Raw genomic sequence first — 19,335 nt, 5'->3', positions numbered from 1 at the left:
ACAAACTATTTGATTGCCTGAAGTGTGTGTGTGTGGGGGGGTATGCCAAGCCTTAAGAGACTATTTTGGAAAAAAAGCAATTAAAATATCCAAAGCAAATACAAATGGTTGATTTTAAAACACAGTAACTTAAGAGTTGATGGAATAGGAAGTCAACTAATAGTTAACACAGAAACATTTTTGTTCTTAACATACTTTCATGTTTATAGCAATTGTTTCTTTATGACAAAACTCTACAGTGCCTTGGCTCCACTCCAGATCACTGTTTCCGTGCAATACCATGATTGAAATCCATCAAGGAGCACCGTCCACATCAACCAGTCTAAGTGCATTGTGCAAATATATCAGCTTTATTTCTCTTTTGTGGAAATAATTACAGGCATTCAGGTAGAAACATATTAAATTAATGCAGTCTAGAGTTTAAATGCAAAAATAAATATAAAGTCCAGCAGCTGATGGCATTCATAAAACTTCATTTTCCCCTTCAACCGTTTAGAAAAAGATGTGCAATTTTTAAAATATTTTCTTCATATTGCAAAGGAAAAAAAAATCTCAAACAGCCAGGCTAGAAACATACAAGCACTTCCCCCACCCCCCACCCCGAAACAAAATATTTCTCTTTCAAGACTGCGCAGATTTGCAGACTACTCTTCGAATCTACTACATTCATACTGGATCTTATTGTCGATAAAGAAAAAAAAAAAAGAAAATAAGAAGTGGAGGAGGGGAGGGGATTCCCATCCTGTCAAGTCTCCTTGCAAGGATTTAGATTTATCATAACAAAATAAACCGGAGCGCCCCAAAGGCTATTTTTGTGCCAGGAGGGAAAGCCGAAATGAAGGTTTATTTCTCACCAAGTCTTTTTCAGAAACCGTCCCTTTCATTTCTCTCCCTCCCGCTTTCGGATGCTCTTCCACAGAGTTCCTCCGCCAACTTCAGTATGAAGCAGAGAGCCGGGCGTGCGGCGGGGCGGGTACACAGTCCAAGGCGGCAGATCCGCTTCTCCCCCGCGGTGGGTGAGGCGCGTCCCGAGCCCAGCCGAGGCGCAGCTCCCGTCTTTCAGAGGGCCGAGTCGGAGTCGGAGGAGTCCAGGCTGTTCCTCAGGCGGCTGCAGCTGCTCAGCTTCTTCTCCTTCTGCAAGCTGAGATTCTGGGTGCTGCGGCGGAGGCACTCGAGCGACTGCAGGAACGACTTTTTGGCTTTCTCCTCCTCCATGGGGGAGACCCCTTCCTCCTCCACCTCTTGGATCTCGTCGAAGGTCACCGGCTGCGTCTTGAAGCGGGACTGGCGGGGTCTGCGCAACTTGCCCTTGGCCAGCTTGGCGGGCCGGATGGGTTGAGGGAATTCCTCGGCGATGCACAAGAAGTGCGGCATCACCGCCTGGTAGCTCGAGCAGATGCCCATTAACTCGGCGGGCTTGGCGGCGGCGGCTGCCATCCTGCTGTTGCTGCTGCCTTCGGTCCCCCCTTCCACGCAGGGTCGAGGCGCGAAACTCCCGCTCGCGTTTGGCACCGGCCGGTTGTGGTTGCTCCCCCTGGGGGGACTCTGGCTCCGCTCCGTGCTGCTTGAAGTTATACTTGCTTGAAGGAGCAGAAATTGCGCGGGAAAGCCGCCCAGGAATCTTTCTCTCTCTCTTCTTTTTTAAAGCCGAGGAACTCCGCCGAAAAAGGAGCCCGGCGCGCGCGAGGATCCTCGAACGCTCCCAGCGACTCGCGTCGGCTCTTTGCTTCAGAGCTCCGCGCTGCGTCCCAGCCTTTTTTATACCCCTGGCCGGCCCACTCAGGAGCATGCTCAGATGACACGCGATTCCATTTAAAGGCGATGAGGCTGCTGTCCTTCCGCCTGAGGTCTTCCCGGCTCTTTCCTCTTTCTCTCTTGAGAAAAAAATAAGCAAAAAAGCAACAATAACAAAGTAACGGGGACAACCCCCGCGCTCACCCACTGCGGAGTCGGAGGAAGAGGGCGCGCTTCTGCCTCGCCTACACACCAGGCCCGCCGAGACGATTGTTAAATGCTGGAACAAGACTAATGTGGGGCCCCCTCACCTACACATGGACCGCGCGTTTTTGTTTTTCCTTGCATTTTGGAGCTCCCGATTTTTGAGATGACATTTCACAACCATTCATAAACTGAAATGAAATATAAAATACATTCCTAAACGAAATGAAACTAAACTTGCAAACTTAAATTAATAAGTAATGAAATTACAATTCAATACATTCCATAAAGAACTGTTCACTGAGTTTCAGATTAATAAAGTTTATGTCAAACAAGGCTACAAGGCGATTTTTCTATACGTATGAACTATATAGCCAATGTTTTTTTTCTTTAAAAAATGGTTTTGTAAAAATCTTTTTAAAAATCCCCCTTCATAGCCCCCCTTTGAGCTCCATGGGCCCCCGGCTGCACCTCCCTCTCCTCAGGCCTGCTACACACACACACACACACACACACAGACGTTTTGCAGTCGGCAGAGAGAGACGGGGAGTGGGGGGGGCAGATGGGGGGGTGCTCTCCCCCGCAGCCAGAAAACCACCTTTAGAGGCGCCCGTGCCGAAATCTAGGCGGGCGCATCACCCCAGAAGCTGCGCGGTGGGATCCCCGACTTCTAACACCGATTTAAGCAACTTCGACGAAGCCCCAGGGCGGCGATTTGCTTTTGCACCTGGTAGCCGCTCTCGACTGGACGGGTCATTTTTAAAACTGGATCGGTGGCGCGGGGACATATATTCCAGACTCCTAATTTCTGATCTATGTCCCGCTCGTCCCCTTCCAGCGACGCAGGTTGTTACACCCTCCTATTGCAATCAAGAACAGATTGATCCGTGTATTTAAGCCTGTGGCATTTATGAAAGAGAATTTTTTTTAATCTTTCTCATTGTTGCTTTCTGGGTCGCTGAAAAAGCGAAGTTTTAAGCCTTGTCTAAAGGTAGGAAGGTGGTGTCGGTTTCTTTGGGTTCACTCACTCCCGTGTCACTCCCATCTCTGGTTTTGTTTTGCTGGCATCTATAAGACCGCAAGAAGTGCCATCCAGCCCCGCGAGTCTATGTTGATGGCTATAGTTGCTTCATAATCATTTCTGCAGAACAATAGCAAGTTTGTGGGAGAAGGGATTCAGGTAATTTGTTACAGTAGTGCAAGAAAAGGAGCATCCATAACCGTACATGTTTTATAGGTGCATTCTAGAAAAGCTAGATAAATTGATTAGTTAAAATCATTTCAAGTGACTAAAAAGCGCCCAAGTAAAAATAAGCACAATCATATCGTGACTGTAATAAGCTGGTTTCAGAAGTGTACATGTTGTGCATGTTGTTTCCTATTGTTATTCCACAAATCTCAGGACCAAAGACCATACAAACATATCCTGCTGGCAACATTTTTAGGCCATGTCTCATGTTGTTTTCATCTTGTTCTCAGCCCAGGAGTTTTTATTTAAATAAATAATACATGAACCCAGGAGTGAGACAGGTGTAAATTGTCCTTAACTATAAATGTTGTACAAATATTTACCAACTTAGCCCATAGTCATCCAAAGGGACCCTCAAGGGTATACATTCGTAATTAGTGATTTATAACTTTATCCCTTCATATCAGTGAAATAAAGCTTGTTTTCATTACTAATATAGTGACCCATCAATGGCAGACAAATGATGATGATGATGATAAAATCCCAGGTGAAAAATGGCCTTTGTCATCCATTGACTTGGCAGGAAATCAAATGATCTGCAACAGGTAATTCAGAGAGGATGAGATTGGAGCCAGCAAATTTCACATGCTGTAGTGTTCTATATATATCAGTGGTGGGTTGCTCCGGGTTCAGCCAGTTTGGCCGAAACAGTAGTAGCGGCGACAGGAGCCCCCACCCCCACCCAGATGCTTCTATGCATATGTGTTTGCAGGAGCATGCCCAAACCAGTAGTAAAAATATTTGCAACCCACCACTGATATATACCGTTGCTTGTGGTGGTGTAGTGGTTAGAATGCAGTATTGCAGGCTGGCTCTGCTCACTGCTAGGCGTTCGATCCTGACTGGGTCAGACTTCCATCCTTCTGAGGTTGGTAAAATGAGGGCCCAGATCGTTGGGAGCAATATGCCGACTGTAAACTGCTTAAAGAAGGCTATAAAGAACTATGAAGCAATATATAAGTCTAAGTGCTATTGCTATTGCTATGATCCACAACACACCTCTTTAGCTGAGGATTTTTATTCTTTAAACTTCTCACAAATCTCCTTTTGAAGAATTTTCTCTTCCTTTTGGTCCAATTGGTTCTTTCTTCCTACATTTATTCTGCTATTTACTTCTCATTAATTCTCTCTATATGATCAAACCATCATATCGTATTTCATATGGATGATTTAGTTATTTAATCCATATGTCCATTATCTCTCCAAGATCCAAAACCAAACAATGGTCTGTTTCACATTCAGAGCCTCCCAGAATCTTCTTGCTTCCTTCACTAATTATCTCAGTTTCTTATAATAAACAATGAAAATTATTTACAAATTATTTTCATTGATTTATTTTATCGCATATGAATGTTTGTTTAGTGTATTGGAAACTAATATAGATTTTTCTGTAAACAGTTACCAGTTGTTAATTCATTCTTGAATCTCTCAATAGCCCACCAATTTTTCTGTTCTCTCTGATTTAAGGATTATTGGAGTTGAACTCCAATTCATTATTCAAATTGGAGAAAATTACACAATTTCCCCCAAAACTCACTTCTATTTTTTCTGTTCCACCAGTGGAATGTAACCTATACCCATGACCATCCTTTGAAGAACGACTTTCATGCAACTCACTATAATCTCTTATTCCAACATGTTTTGACATGTTTTTTTCCTTTTATTCATAATTAAGTCAGCACCTTCAATCCCAATCATGTATTCATCAGCTCCACAAGATCTAACCATAGTCAGTCAGATTTATCAAATCTGAAATAAGTTGTTCTTATTTTTTTTTTAATTCATTTGTTAAGATATGATTTTTACCACTTTGTTACATTCCAACTCACAATTTTCCAAGTGCCTTCACTACTCATCATGATGTTTCTCATAGTTACTTTGTTAGTATTGCCTTCAGTCATTGGAGCAAAGATTATGGGAGCTGAATTTCCAGTCTTCAGATTCGAAAACTCAGTTTAATGGGAATCAGATAAAATGTCACAAAGTTCTAAGTATCTGAAGCTTTTTAGTTATTTTTCCCTCATGTTTTATTATTGAGAACAGCAGGGAAGCAGCATACTAAAGCTATTTTTCTATAATTTTCTTCTGCAACAAACAGGGAATATTAAGTATCTCATGGGGAGCAGGTAAGAAGCAATACCATATGTTTTGCATGGAATGTCTGAAGTGCATTGTGAACTAGAACCAGGATTCTAGTTACCTTCAAAGTTTTTTTTATGGTAAGACAATTCATTAACAGTTTTATTCATAATTTATGAAGGTTCTACATGTAAAAAGAAACAATAAAGTGTTGTTTTGGAACATCAGTAGAACAAGAGTGAAGTTTTGGTTAATCAATTAAAACCTAAGTATTTTATTACTTGCATTTGCTACAATATAAAACAATGGAAGCAGCATCTTGGTGTCTTGTCCAGAATCTTCAAGACATTTCCCAGATCACCCTTTCTCAGAAACCAAAGCCTCTGCATTAACCTAGGACCGAGGTTAATGCATCATCTGGCTCGCTTCCTAGATCTTTGTGAGGAGTATGTAGAATTATGTTTGAAAGGAAAAGGAAAGAAAAGAAATAATACTAATTTGGCAATGGTGAATCTTACTACCAATTAAATGAAACTTTATCAGTATTTTAGGACTACTATAGAAGGATTTTTTTAGACTCATGGCGTGAATAGTATATTATTATATGATGGAACCTTTACTAACACTGAGCTCGCTACATTATTATTATATAGCTTCAAACACATAATCAGTTGGCTCAGTCATAAGTACCACCTATGTGTACTGAAAACTACTGCAAGTAAAAATTCAAAGTTGAGATACAAACCAATATTTGAGACTTGAGGGCCTCATGTTTTTTTTTTTTTTTTACAAAGCCTTGGTCATCTTACCTGAGAAATTGAGGAAACATTTAAAACTATTTGTTGGGCATGAAAGGTTTTCACTGCAGGTTCAAAACAAAACATTTCCATCAAGTACATGAAATAGAAAACCTGGAAGCATGATGCTGACCTCAATAATCAGGTACTCCAATAAAACATTAACATAATTGTTACTTCTATTTTAAGCCCAAAGTAAAGTCATAAGTATTTCCAAAATCTATTAAACTAACAAAAAAAAATCCCTCAATTTCTCCTCAATGGTAATTATATATATGATATGCATAAGTATATAATTTTTAACAAATGAGTCAAGCTTTGTTTAGCTATGTGGGCAGGGAGCAAACAAGGAGGAACAAAATAGGGAAATGCTTATGGATTTAAGAAGAAGTAGGTCCAAGCCACTTAAATCAGATTTTTTTTTTTGCAATATTCTTATAAGCTGTCCCAAAGGTGTTTTTTCAGGAGGCAACTGGACTTTGTTTTTTTCTTTTGAAGATGTTTTGCTTCTCATCCAAAAAGCTGCTTAGCTCTGACAGGACAGTGGGGAATAGTGTCAGAGCTTCTTGGATGAGAAGTGAAACGTTCAAAAGAAAAAGCAAGAAAGCCCAGTTGCCGCCTGAAAAAGCACCTTTGGGACGACCATGTCCTGGGTGACTGAGAATCTCTACAGGTTCTTACAAGCTGCTACTGTTTTATGTGAACAGGTAAATTTACAAGTTGGCTCACTGTTATCTCCGATTAAGAGAGTATCAAATGCCATCTGAAAACTCATGAAATTATCATGAGGTTCTTAGAGATTTGACCTAAACTTTGGAAAACAAGCTATTAATAATACATAATTATTATTTTATTTAAACCATTATACATTTTATTCTTTTTAAATTTTATTTAATGTTTCCTACTTTTTTATCCATTGATAAAATATTACAGTCTAATACAAAATTATGCATTAATCTAATGCCAGCTTTGCTGGAAAGCTACAAATAAGATAAATGAATATTTATTGCCTGGGAAATCATTCTGTTCTATAAATATAATGGAAAGTGGAGGTGGGAATTAACTGGATTCAGACAGTAACAACATATAATTAATACTTAAGCTGAGAGTTGGGTGGCATGCCTATTTAATTAATGATTAATAATGCTAAATCCAAGTGTATTATTTATTAATTTATTAAATTTCTATCCTGCTTTCATTCCAGAGCTCAATGTACTGTACAACTTTGTCCCTCCAATAACACCCTGTGAGAATTAAGGCTAAGCTTAGAGAAACAAATGCCTAGCCAACGTCATCCAGGGAGTTTCCCTGGTTAATGTACTTGAATGAACCTGAGTGTCCATAACCCTAATCCTGGACCCACCTCTTAATCAGTACACCACACTGACTTTGGAGATTTGGCATTAGATTTAGCATCTTATGTAATGTATAGCATTTTGGTTTGTTATCCACAATGGCTCATTTCATTGTCAGCCGCCTGCCAACAATAATGTTGTCAGGGAATATATGCGCAGAGCAGAGCTTATGAATTTTAAAAAAAATCTTTGCGAAGATTCATATGCATCCTGTTTTAAATAAAAGTAGATATTTTTGTGATCTCTTTAGTAAATTGTAGAAGTTATTAGAGATTTCAGAAAAAAGTGCAGATATAGATATGTAGCACTAGCAAAGCATCAGCCATTCGGTATACTGGATCAGCTCTCCTATCAAAAGAGTGGTTTTCTACTTCTTTTAATCAAGATTAATACTCCCCAGTGTTCATCCCATGATACAAATATATTTGAAGCAGATGATCATTCTCATAATAAATTAGTTAGAAGGATTGCTTTACTTATCAGCAAATAAATAGCTGATAAGGGGTGTGAAAGAAGTGCAATGCACCAGAGCATGCAGGACAATGCAAAATACAATAAATATGACTTTATGCTTTTATGAAAAATATATTCTGAACTTTTGAATTATTTCCCATGCTCTTTAAATATGTTCTCTTCTAGAGTTTATAATATGGCTTTGGCAGTGCCAATCAGTGGGACTTTGAAATCCACTGAAAAAGAGATAGACCAGAGCACATTACCACTTACAGCTTCAAAATATACTTCTGCACAATGAAAAGAATTGTTATCCATGCAAAGTTGTTATTACAAAGACATAAAATAATCCTGTGATGCAATTAACTATATTTCTCCAAAAATTCATAAACATATTATTCTTGTATCCATTCTTTATTGCCTCCTCCACTGCTCTCTTCTGGAACTCAGGCATCTCTTTAAACAAAGAACATAGCTTGTTTGCAATCAAAATTAGTAGCTGTCTTTTCAAATGATGTGAATTTTATTATATTAATAAGTCAAAAGGTCCTTATTCCAGTTGTGAAATTAGTGTTAACGAACACGTATTAATTCACATACAGTGAGGCAAAAAAGTATTTAGTCAGCCACCAATTGTGCAAGTTCCCCCACTTAAAAAGATGAGAGAGGCCTGTAATTGACATCATAGGTAGATCTCAACTATGAGAGACAAAATGAGAAAACAAATCCAATCACATTGTCTGATTTGGAAATAATTTTTTTTACACCATATCATTATGAACATAAATGGGTTTGGATAATTTTCTGCTGAGCATGTTCCATGTAGCTGAGACTGCTATTTGCTAAGCATTGGGGCTGCATAGCCCCTTTTTTGTTAATATGATCCGTGCAGAAATTCTCTTAGCCATACTGAAAAAAGAATATAAGATGCGTAACAGGTGGGCAGAGTAGTTTTTGCTCAAGCAAGCCTAAAATTTTTAGTGGAATTATTCACTGATGTAATTTTCTAATTTAGGTTTTGACTTGCAAACTGCCCTAATGTCTATATTTGTTCCAGTGGCTTAAGTCATTGCTTTAATCTCCTGGTATCTGAAATGTGACACTGACATATAAATGACTGATACTTCATGTCACGCAGTTGCTCTAAGTAAGTATATTCCTTGCATACAGTAAATCCAATATAGCATATACATAAGGCATTCTGACTATATCTGGTAACATTTGAACCACTACATGTTATTTAAATCAACACTAGATAAAAGAAAAGCAATAGCAACATTGTGACTGACCATCATTCTGAATTATGTATTGTTTTCACTATTTATCACCATCACCAGCTGACTAGATGAGAATGTATTCTGCTGCAATTTTGGCATAGTTCTATTTGGTCCAAAAGCTTCAAGTCCAAAGGCTGCAAGCCCTATTTAGCTCAGGGACTTAATTTTTGACTTAACTTTTTTAGTGTTAGTGAACAGTTGTGAGTGATTTATCAAAGCACCAAACATCGAGGAATAAAGCTGTTTACCTTGAATGTAGAAAAGATTTTGTAAAGGTAAAGGTGGGTTTTTCCTGTCCAGTCATATTTGGCAATAGGGGGCAGTGCTCATCTACATTTCGTAGCGGAGGGAGCCAGTATTGTCGGAAGACAATACTGTGGTCATGTGGCCAGCATAACAATGCACTGAGGCACACATAACGCTGTTACCTTCCTGCCAAATTGGTACCCACTTATCTACTCACATTTGCATGCTTTTGAACTGCTAGTTGGGGCAACGAGGTGAGCTCACTTGGGTCGTGAACCCAGACTGACAGCTTTCTAGTTGATAAGCTCAGAGTCTTTCGTTAATATTCACCTTTTTCTCAATCCTTTACCATTATTTTACCTATATAGTATCATCATTTCCTAGAAAGTGAAGGGTGCACCCAGATCCTCTGAATGAAAATTTGAAATTCCAAATTTATCTTTTTTTTTCCAAAAAATAAAAGCCTTTATCTGATGGCTTGCCATAATACATCTGTAGAATACGGGTATTTATAAAATTAAAAATCTTGAAGGCTCATTTCATTATACTGCAATTAATGTGCATTGCTCCCAATAATCACTTATTAAAGATTTTGTCAGCTGTGACCAGGGGGGCATTTGCCCAGGTTCGCCTGGTGCACCAATTGCGTCCCTACCTGAATCGGGAGGCTCTCGCAACAGTCACTCACGCCCTTGTGACCTCAAGACTGGACTACTGCAATGCGCTCTACATGGGGCAGCCCCTGAAGAGCATTCGGAGACTTCAGCTTGTCCAGAATGCAGCTGCGCGAGCGATTGTGGGTGCACCCCAGTTCACCCACGTTACACTTATCCTCCGCGAGCTGCACTGGCTGCCTATTGTTCTCCGGATACGCTTCAAGGTGCTAGTCGTCACTTATAAAGCCCTTCATGGTATTGGACCTGGGTACTTGAGAGACCGCTTGCTGCCAATTACCTCCCAAAGACCCATCAGATCCCACAGATTAGGCCTCCTCCGGATCCCATCTACCGGCCAATGTTGATTGGCGACCACCCGGAGGAGGGCCTTCTCTGTGGCTGCTCCGGCCCTTTGGAACGAACTCCCTGTGGAGAACCGGACCCTCACCTCCCTTCAGGCTTTCCGTAAAGCCGTTAAAACCTGGCTGTTCCGACAGGCCTGGGGTTGATGAGTTCCCTTCCCCGCTCGAATTGTGTAACTGTTGATTGTTTTTAAATTTTCTCTGTATCCTGTTTGTTGTTTTTGCCTTGTCTATATTACCCTCTCCCCTGGGTTTGTTAGCCGCCCTGAGTCCCTCCGGGAATAGGGTGGCATATAAATGAAATAGACCTATAACCTATAACCTATTTTATTTTTAAGTACTTTGTAAACATACCATATATCCTTTGTCAAATTTAACTAGGAACAAATAAATGAATCTGAGTGTGGTAAAGTGTGCAGCACATAATTCTAAGTTGTAGTCCTCATGATTATCTCATTTCTGTAGACATTATCAATTTACCTACATGATTTTGTTTTAGGTTTAAAGCTTATCTTTGAATTTGGAAATTGTTCACAACTACTAGCATTAGGGCTGTCTCATTTTAAAAACATGTCTATATGCAATTTCATGTACTATGTATATGATGTGGAATGCATGTGAGGGAAATATTTTTGCATCTCAAGTCTATTAAGTCTTAATATAGGCACTACTATCTCATTCCCTCTTACTTTTAGCCTACTTCAAACTTCAACTGAAATTCAGCATCATCCAGAATTATAGACCGAGATTTATTTGAGGCCTGGTAGTATTCATCAAAGTCAGAGCACTAGTTACTTTCCAACCATATGGTACCATTACTAATAAATTCTCCTGCCTCTGGACAGTATTAATGGGTCACATCCATTGTTACAGCCTGGTGTGCGATGAATTTTTCTCTTACTGCATCCCTCCTTCTTTATCTGCAAATCTTTTCCACAGAATTTCCCAACTTTCCTGGAGGGAGGGAATGGAAGAAATCTTTATTTTACTGGTCAAAAACCCCACCAGGTTTAACTCTCCATTTAATTAAAAAAAATTAAAAGCCTAAGTTTTTTTTTTTTAAAAAACAGGGCTAAAGTAAAAAGGAAGGAAGTGCACAAGTATGAAAAGGGGATATGTCAAAGGATATAAACATTTCAGTTTAGTACAGCTTAACGCAGAGACAAAGCAGAGATAGCTGATTCTGGATGAGAAAAATGAGATGTTCCAATATGGGTTCTGATGCAGCAAGTGGCTGATGTAGTTCAGTTAATTTTGCAGACAAATGTCAGACTGAATAACAGCTTGTCTTCTAAACCATCAATGCCAAGTTATACTCATTAATTCAGCAAGTAGAGTACAAATGGTTTTTTGCCAAATGTATAAAACTGGCATATTTGCAAGGATGGTATTTGTATGCATACAGTATATTTTAAAACATGGAATTAAAACTGAATGGCTACGTGAAAGAGCTGTTGACAAATCCGCTTGTTTCCATTCTCTGTGCAGTCGTGGACAAGACACAGCACTTTATACTTTTATCAGGATTATTTTTAATAGTTGCTTCACTCACATGAAGCTTCACAAATGATTTTATCTCTATAATTTCCAGAATCAACCTTTGTCAGATTCAAACCAATCCCCCAAAGATGTTGTACAAGTCCAAGTAGCTTTATTCTTTGGAAACTACTTCAAAACAATTGAATTGACACACAATTATTGTTCTTATATGAACAATAAGGGGTCTTTTCGGTGAATTTTGTGGAATTCTGACTGGGAGTTACCAGAATCCCTCAATCAACAGTGTGAAAATAGACATGAAGATAAGGACCACACAAACTGTATTTTAGCTTTAATCATCACACATTTTACAATCCACATTAAGAGTTCCAGAAAAATCTACTTTCATAAGTGAGCCAATGGAGATCACAGGCCCTGGGCAAGAATGGGTGGTGCATCGAACCAACTTGGAAATAAGGAAGAATTTCCTGATAGTGAGAACTATTAAGTAATGGAACGGCTTACCATTCAGCACCCAGGTTTGGGTGCTCCATCATTGGGATTTTTGCAAAAAGAGTTGGCAATCATTTGCCTGAGATGGGCAGGGGATTAAAGAACTCCAAGGTCCCTTCCAGCCAGAGGTTGTATTCTGCTGGTTCGCCCTGGACGAACCGGTAGTGGCGGCGGTTCCACCCACCCACCCACCCAGACATCATCACGGACGCTCTATGCATGCACAGAAGCGCCGCGCGCACATACTTCCGGTTCTGAACTGATAGTGAAGATAAGAGGATTTCATGCCTGCTACCAGCCCAGAGGTGGGTTGCTCCCGGTTTAGCCAAACCGGTAATGGTGGTGGCAAGAGGCTCTTCCCAACTGCGGATGCTTCCATGCATGCACATAAATGTCCACACATGCACAGAAGCATTATGCGCAAGCATGAGTGCAAGCACGAGCGAACGGATAGTAAACCAGTTAGCAACTCACCATTCTACCAGCCCTACGATATTATGATTCCAGTTGTGCTGCATCATTCCAGCCGTGTTGCTACTTTAGCTTCTATAAATATTTAGAAAATTATAAAAACAAGGAAGAAAGGCAAAGGCTAAAACAACAAAACAAAGTTCAGAGATTGAGCATTATGAAGATTTCCTGAAATATTACCTTTAAAATGCACCAAGTACTTCAACTAAGCCTTGCATTGCCCTCTAGAAAGCTTCAAGGCAAAGCTGATACCAGAAGCAGGAGAGACAAAAGTAAACATAAAGGCAAATTGCAAAAAAAACCAAAAAAAAACCCCCAACCCTTGCTCTTCCAGTGATGCTTGTAACCAACCAAAGGGCTATTGATTTCCACCTGATTGGCAGGACTCAGCATAGCCTGGTACCGGCTGCAGATAAATACAGAAAGATTGAGGCTCTTTTTAAGCAGCACACAGGAGAGAGGGGGAAAAAAACATATTACTCAAGATGTCATCAAGAGGCATCAAAATTGCCCCTGCACTGAACCCTTTTTTTAAAAAACTGCCCTGCAGGCCTCTCAACGTGTTCCAAAAAAGGAAGCTAGGATTCAGGCAGAGGCGGCCAGCTCTTGTTGATTTGCGGGTAAACACTGTTCTTCCTTAATTCAGGCATGTGTACATCTGTCAAGTGTCTCTGTGTTCAACAGGCCTGCCTCTTCCTCCCACTCCATTGTTGGGTGGGCAGTTCATTCCGATTATATAGTGCCGGCCATCTCAATGGTGGGCACAGTGGTTGTCCTTATCCCTCCAAATTCAATATTAAAAAAGTTTGTGAAAAACATCAATCTAAACTAAACCTAAATAATGGTTTGGGATTTTATTAATATATGCTTTTAACAGTGATATTAAAAGAAAGCTGTGATCATCCCTTGTCACTGACCAATGCTAATGTAGTTGAGTGCAAAACACGAAGGGCCCCAGATTGTCTAATCTTGAAAAGATCATACCACATTATAGCAATAGCACTTAGACTTATATACTGCTTTATAGTGTTTACAGCCCTCTCTAAGCGGTTTAGAGTTAGCATATTGCCCCCAACAATCTGGGTCCTCATTTTACCCACCTCGGAAGGATGGAAGGCAGAGTCAACCTTGACCCTCGTGAGATTTGAACTGCTGAACTGCAGCTAGCAGTCAGCTAAAGTAGCCTATAGTACTGCACTCTAACCATTGCACTCCCTCGGTTCTGTGATTATGATCTAACTTCTCACTGTTTGTGTATAATGTAGAAAACAACTTCCCCTTATGAGAATAAACAGAATACCAAAGAATGGGTTAATTTAGGGGGCCTGCTAAATGTATAATGTATTATATATAATGTATTACATTATACCTAGATGACTGCTGAATGGCAATTATCTTTGCTATCAGATTGGGCTCATTTGGATTTTTCAGGCCTATATATGATACACTTCCTTTAAAGAGGCCTTTCCCCCCAAAAAATATTCAAAAGTTGAACACCTCCTTTCTAGTGTTATTGCTTTAATTCAAATTGGGGATTCCTGTACTGTAAAAAAAGATATGAAAAGAAAGTCACATATTGTGTACTTCCCAGAAGAAGAGGTCAGGTCTGAGGAACAAAGTCTTTGCTGAAGCAGCAACAGACTTATCAAAACTTCCCCAGCTCTGATAAAGAAACCTGGAATACATTGACATTTATAGAAAAAAATTGGTCTTAGAAGGGCCGATGAGTCACAAATCAAATAAATAAAAAAGGGCTGCCGTAGAAACAAGATATTTAAAAACCACACACATGCCTACAAATTCATTAATAGGACTTCTACTTTCAAGTGGAAACATTATCTGCCCAGAAAAGGCAATTTGGAAAACTGTGTTTAGTTAAGAAAAAGGTGCCAGCACTGGATGCTGAGATATTTTGGGCTTCACAGACATCCTTCAAGCCTTGCTTTATATTGCTACTTGATGAAAAAAAAAAGTTGTCCCAGGCCACCCAAGATTCATTTCTCTTGGTTCCCTGGGTCCTTAAGCATTTTCCTGTCATCAACTATCTGCAGAACTGTAAAGGTATTGGGTGACTTAGTTACTGATCATTCAAGCAATCCTAACGTAATGGATAGAATGGGGCCAACTTGTCAGTTCGATAAAAATGCATGAATGGTTTCAAGGGAAGACAGATAATAAAAGAAGTGCTTAAGCAAAAGAAAGAGAAGGTAAAGAAATAACAGTGGATTGGCTATTTTCTGTGTATTTTCTTTAAAAAAGCTGCGTTCTTCCTGGTGGCATTTGCTTTATTTTGCTACACAGAAACTACCAAATAATGAGGAAGAGGTACAAAACATGTCCCTTTATAGAGGGACAAAAATACTGTTGACCTAACACCCTATTTTTGTTTTAGGCCTGAGGGAAATAGTTAATTAGAAGGTTCCAGAAGGTGGAATATAGATATGCAATGTTCAATTTCATGAACCATTTCATGCTCAGAACAGCTGGTTTTGGACAGTTCCTATACAACCTGAAATGAATATGTTTCAGCTGTATGGGGTCATGTGTGTTAGTAAATCCAGACAGAAGTGGTTGAGGGGAAAAGTGGGTGAATGACAGAAAGGCAAAGGGAGAGAGAGAAGCAAGGGTTTTGAGAAGAACAGCAGTAGGTCAATTAATTGTCTCCCCTGAAAATCTTCCTTACTGCTATCACCAATAAGAAGAAACAGATGTACAGGCCAATGTATTGCAATAAGATGATGAGGGTGAAGGTTTGTTCTCTGAGCTTGTTGGTTGGTTTCCAAACGTTTTGTTACCAGGCTAGGTAACATCTTCAGCAGAATTTAGGGAGTGTCTGTGTTTGTTTGTTTGTTTTTGTTTATAAGGGCTTCAGGTGCAGATGTGTCAAGTGAGGATCTTGAGATGGCTCAGTGTGAGTGTGAGCTGTGAATGGGTCTTGTGATAAGGAGATTACATAAGGTCAGGGTCATTGAAAGGTGAACTGCTGGTGGGGTTGCATGGGTTGATTGAGGGTTGTGCGGTCTCTGGTTGGCTGTGGGGTTGATTTGGATTCTGAGGGGTTCATAGGCTGGTTGTAGGTCAATGTGTCTGTTAATGGAATTGCTTGTGGAGTGCCAGCCTTCAATGTAATGTCGAGTGTGGTTGGGGGGAGGGAGTGTGGCTGATTTTTGTGTTGCTCCAATTGAACTGGTGCTGTTTAGTGTTGGTGTGGGTAGAGATTAAGGATTTGGGATTGTGGTGTTTTGATTGCCTGCTGGTGTTTGTGGATCCTGGTTTTTAATTGACTTGAGGTTTGTCCCATGTAGAATTGGTTACAGTTGATTTTGTAGATTACATTGTTTGTTTCATCCTTCTGTATTTCTGTATAAGGAGAAGAGGCTGAGAAGATTGGAGAGCTAGGTCATTTGATAGGACGTGCCATCACCCCTAATCAACATGGGAGTGACATGGCAGAGAGGAGGGGAGCTGCTGAGATGGGGAATAAGCTGGTAAACATTTTATAAACAGGAGCTGCTTAGAATTAGGCATGTAGGTGAACCTTTTCTGACCAACGAATATTATTAAAAGGCATAAGGTTTTGGAAACTGAAGCTCATTTCATAGGATGCAGAGTCGTTAGACTGATGCAGGATTTAAATTGGGTTGAGTTGGTAGTGAAAAAAGTGGAAGGAGAGAAGAAGGTAGGTTAACTATGCAGCTTATGTGTAAAACATTACAATAAATCAACAACTGTAAGTGTCAAAAACTCCTTGTATTGTTCAGACCTTTTGAAATTGCCCACAATCTTTTAATGTATGCAAGTTCAACAACTGTTTGAAAGTGCTGTTAAAGCCCCACTTTTCCAAAATGGTTACTTTGAGGTTTGCTGCAGAACATCTGGGAAGTTTAAATGCTTTCATGTTATGTTAGCCTTGTTTTATCAAACCTCTCGCTACTACATTTTGTCCCTATGTAGAATCTAGAGGAGATAGCTTGCAGATGATGATATACATCAGTTGGAAGAATATGTGAGTATTTGTTGGGGCCTGTGATGTGTATATGCAGGAACCAATTTCTGCCATTTTAACATTATAGACCCATGATGGTAAACCTATGGCATATGTGCTGTCGTCCCAGGTCAGATCTCCGTGGCGTTACTTTCATGAGCTTCTGTTTCCCTGCAAACAAAACAGAAGCTCACAAAAGAAAAAGATTTTGACTCTTGCTGTGCTGCTGGTCTCTGCTGCGCATGCACACATGCCTGTACATTGGTGCGTGCACACGTTCATTTGTCCATGCACACCTTTCACTTTGGACATGCGTGCGTGCACGGTTTGGGCACTCAGTGTCTAAAAGTTTCTCCATCACTGTTAAAGACTAACAAGGGCCTCCTCCTACAATGTCAGAAGCTGCTCAGGGATGGGTGATCAGGGTTAAATGAGGGTGGAAATCAGAGGCAATATATCATCATGCTTGATCTTGATGTTATCTTGTCCAAACCAGAGCACCCTAAGAAGCCCTAAGTTTTAGCTCTGCTGAATTGTAACTGATTGTAACTGATTCAAAATAGTTTCATAGAATCTCCAGAACATGAAAGTTTGCTTTCAGTTTCTAGGGAAAACTACTGTTTTCCAATAAGGTTGTTTATTGCTCCACATATCACCAGGTCAGGGGTGGGTTCCTGCCAGTTCTAACCTCTTCTATAGAAGAGGTTCCACAAATCTACAGTGCCGTTTAGAACCGGTTCCAGCTCCCTCCCCCCGCCCGTCCACACATCATCAAGATGAAGAATGAGAGGAAGAATTCTGGGAGTTGAAGTGACAAGTCTTAAAGCTGTCAAGTTTGAACACCCCTGGAGTTTTGTTTCTAAAGGGTTAGGGGTGCAAGGGTCTTGCAACTTGACAGCTTTAAGACTTGCGTGCTTCAAATGCCAGTTTCTGAGCCAACATTTTGGTTGCTAAGCAAGAGCATTGCTGAGTTCACCACATTTTACAAGTTGGCCACTACCCAGTCACATAGCCGGCAAGCCACTCCCACAAAACAGGCCACACCTACAGAAGAGGTTCTAAATTTTTTTTTGAAACCCACCACTGCATCAGGTTCATGAACATATTAAGCCATAACATGACCTGTTTTGTCTTAGCATATCTAAAGCTATTGTGCCTTGTATTGTAGCTTTATTCTTTGTTGTTTGTTCAAAAAATAATAGTGAGATGAACAAGATTGGGTGTTGCAATTTGTTTGTAGTTTATGGTTTAATCTGCCATGTGAGCTAATCATGGCTTATTAAATAATCATGGTTAAACTAAGTTTAGCAAGAGTAATACATTTTGTAAGGTTTACTCATAGAGCTTGACAAATATTTGCCTGCTGCCTCTTCTATAATAGCAGTCAAAATTTTTGAAATGCACACACCCCAAAAAATAATTCTACAGAAAGAACCTACCTTCAGTTACATAATTTTCACTTTCAATGAAAGCTTGCCTTGGACACAGCTGTAAACTGCATTTGAAATAAATTGCTGCCATTTTCCCCGGGGTTACACAAGTCAGATTTTTCAATGACAAAACAGAACTATCTACTGATTGCACAGCTTCATGTCCACCATCACAGGCATTACTGAACAGCAATTCTTTTTCTGATCCAGTTAGATACTAGCACAGAAAAAAAGGGAAGGGGGATTCATGCTTATTGTCCAGTTTCTCAATTTTTTAATGTGCAGAAAATGCTGAATCACACATTTACAATCAAAGCAGGTAATGAACAAGTTCCAAGTAAGGGAGAAGGAGGAAGAGAATTAATAGCATTGCAGCAGCCCCTCTAAAAGCATTGCCACTTACATCTATCTAATATAAGTATTAACATTAACCTACTAGTAGCTAATAATTCAGAAAAGGGGTGGAATTTGAAGACCACCCTGTGGGCATTCACATAATATTCATTGCCACTGAAGTTTACCTTTTCATTAAGCAGTTGGCATGGTGGCACAGCTAATCACAAAAACACCCATTTATCAAAAGGTAAACTCATTGAGGCTGCTGTCTACTACCCAGCTATATTCTTCTCCCTTTTCTATCCCATCAGTTAGTTTGATTTGTCTTGGGGCATGGAGCCTACTTCCAGACGAAGCACTCCGGTGCAATTCCTTATCATGTCTATGGAGATTCTCAGTCATTCAGGCCATGGTTGTCCCAAAGGTGCTTTTCCAGGAGGCAACTGGATTTTCTTGTTTTTCCTTGAAGACGTTCCACTTCTCATCCAAGAAGCTACTTCAGCTTTGAATGGAAGGATTTATACTCCTTGCAGACAGCTGGTCATTTGCATCCTTTTAGAGCAGGAGTGTCAAACTGGTGGCCTGTGGGCCAGATGTGTCATGTGCAGGCCACAGCCACCCCAGCTCCACAAAGGGAAAAACATCACATCAGATGATGGCAACGTGGCACCACAAGTTTAACACCTGTGTTTTGGAGAGTTCTTGAGGC

At 40.1% G+C, this 19,335-nt stretch overlaps 1 protein-coding gene across 1 annotated transcript; it reads right to left on the bottom strand.

Moving 5' to 3' along the window:
- Positions 1–329: 329 nt before the first annotated feature.
- On the bottom strand, positions 330–1,726 carry C1H11orf96 (chromosome 1 C11orf96 homolog). The gene has a single exon (XM_032219756.1). It carries the CDS (start codon positions 1,435–1,437, stop codon positions 1,060–1,062), a length of 378 nt encoding a protein of 125 aa, XP_032075647.1. The 5' UTR covers positions 1,438–1,726; the 3' UTR covers positions 330–1,059.
- Positions 1,727–19,335: the final 17,609 nt, after the last annotated feature.

This window comes from Thamnophis elegans, chromosome 1 (assembly GCF_009769535.1).
Source record: "Thamnophis elegans isolate rThaEle1 chromosome 1, rThaEle1.pri, whole genome shotgun sequence".
Taxonomy (NCBI): domain Eukaryota; kingdom Metazoa; phylum Chordata; class Lepidosauria; order Squamata; family Colubridae; genus Thamnophis; species Thamnophis elegans.
Note: the sequence above shows the minus strand (reverse complement) of the source record. Positions and strands in the feature narration are given on the sequence as shown.

What these genes read in the sequence shown, in the direction of transcription:
- C1H11orf96 (XM_032219756.1), bottom strand. Translation starts at nt 1,437, where the DNA reads ATGGCAGCCGCCGCCGCCAAGCCCGCCGAGTTAATGGGCATCTGCTCG.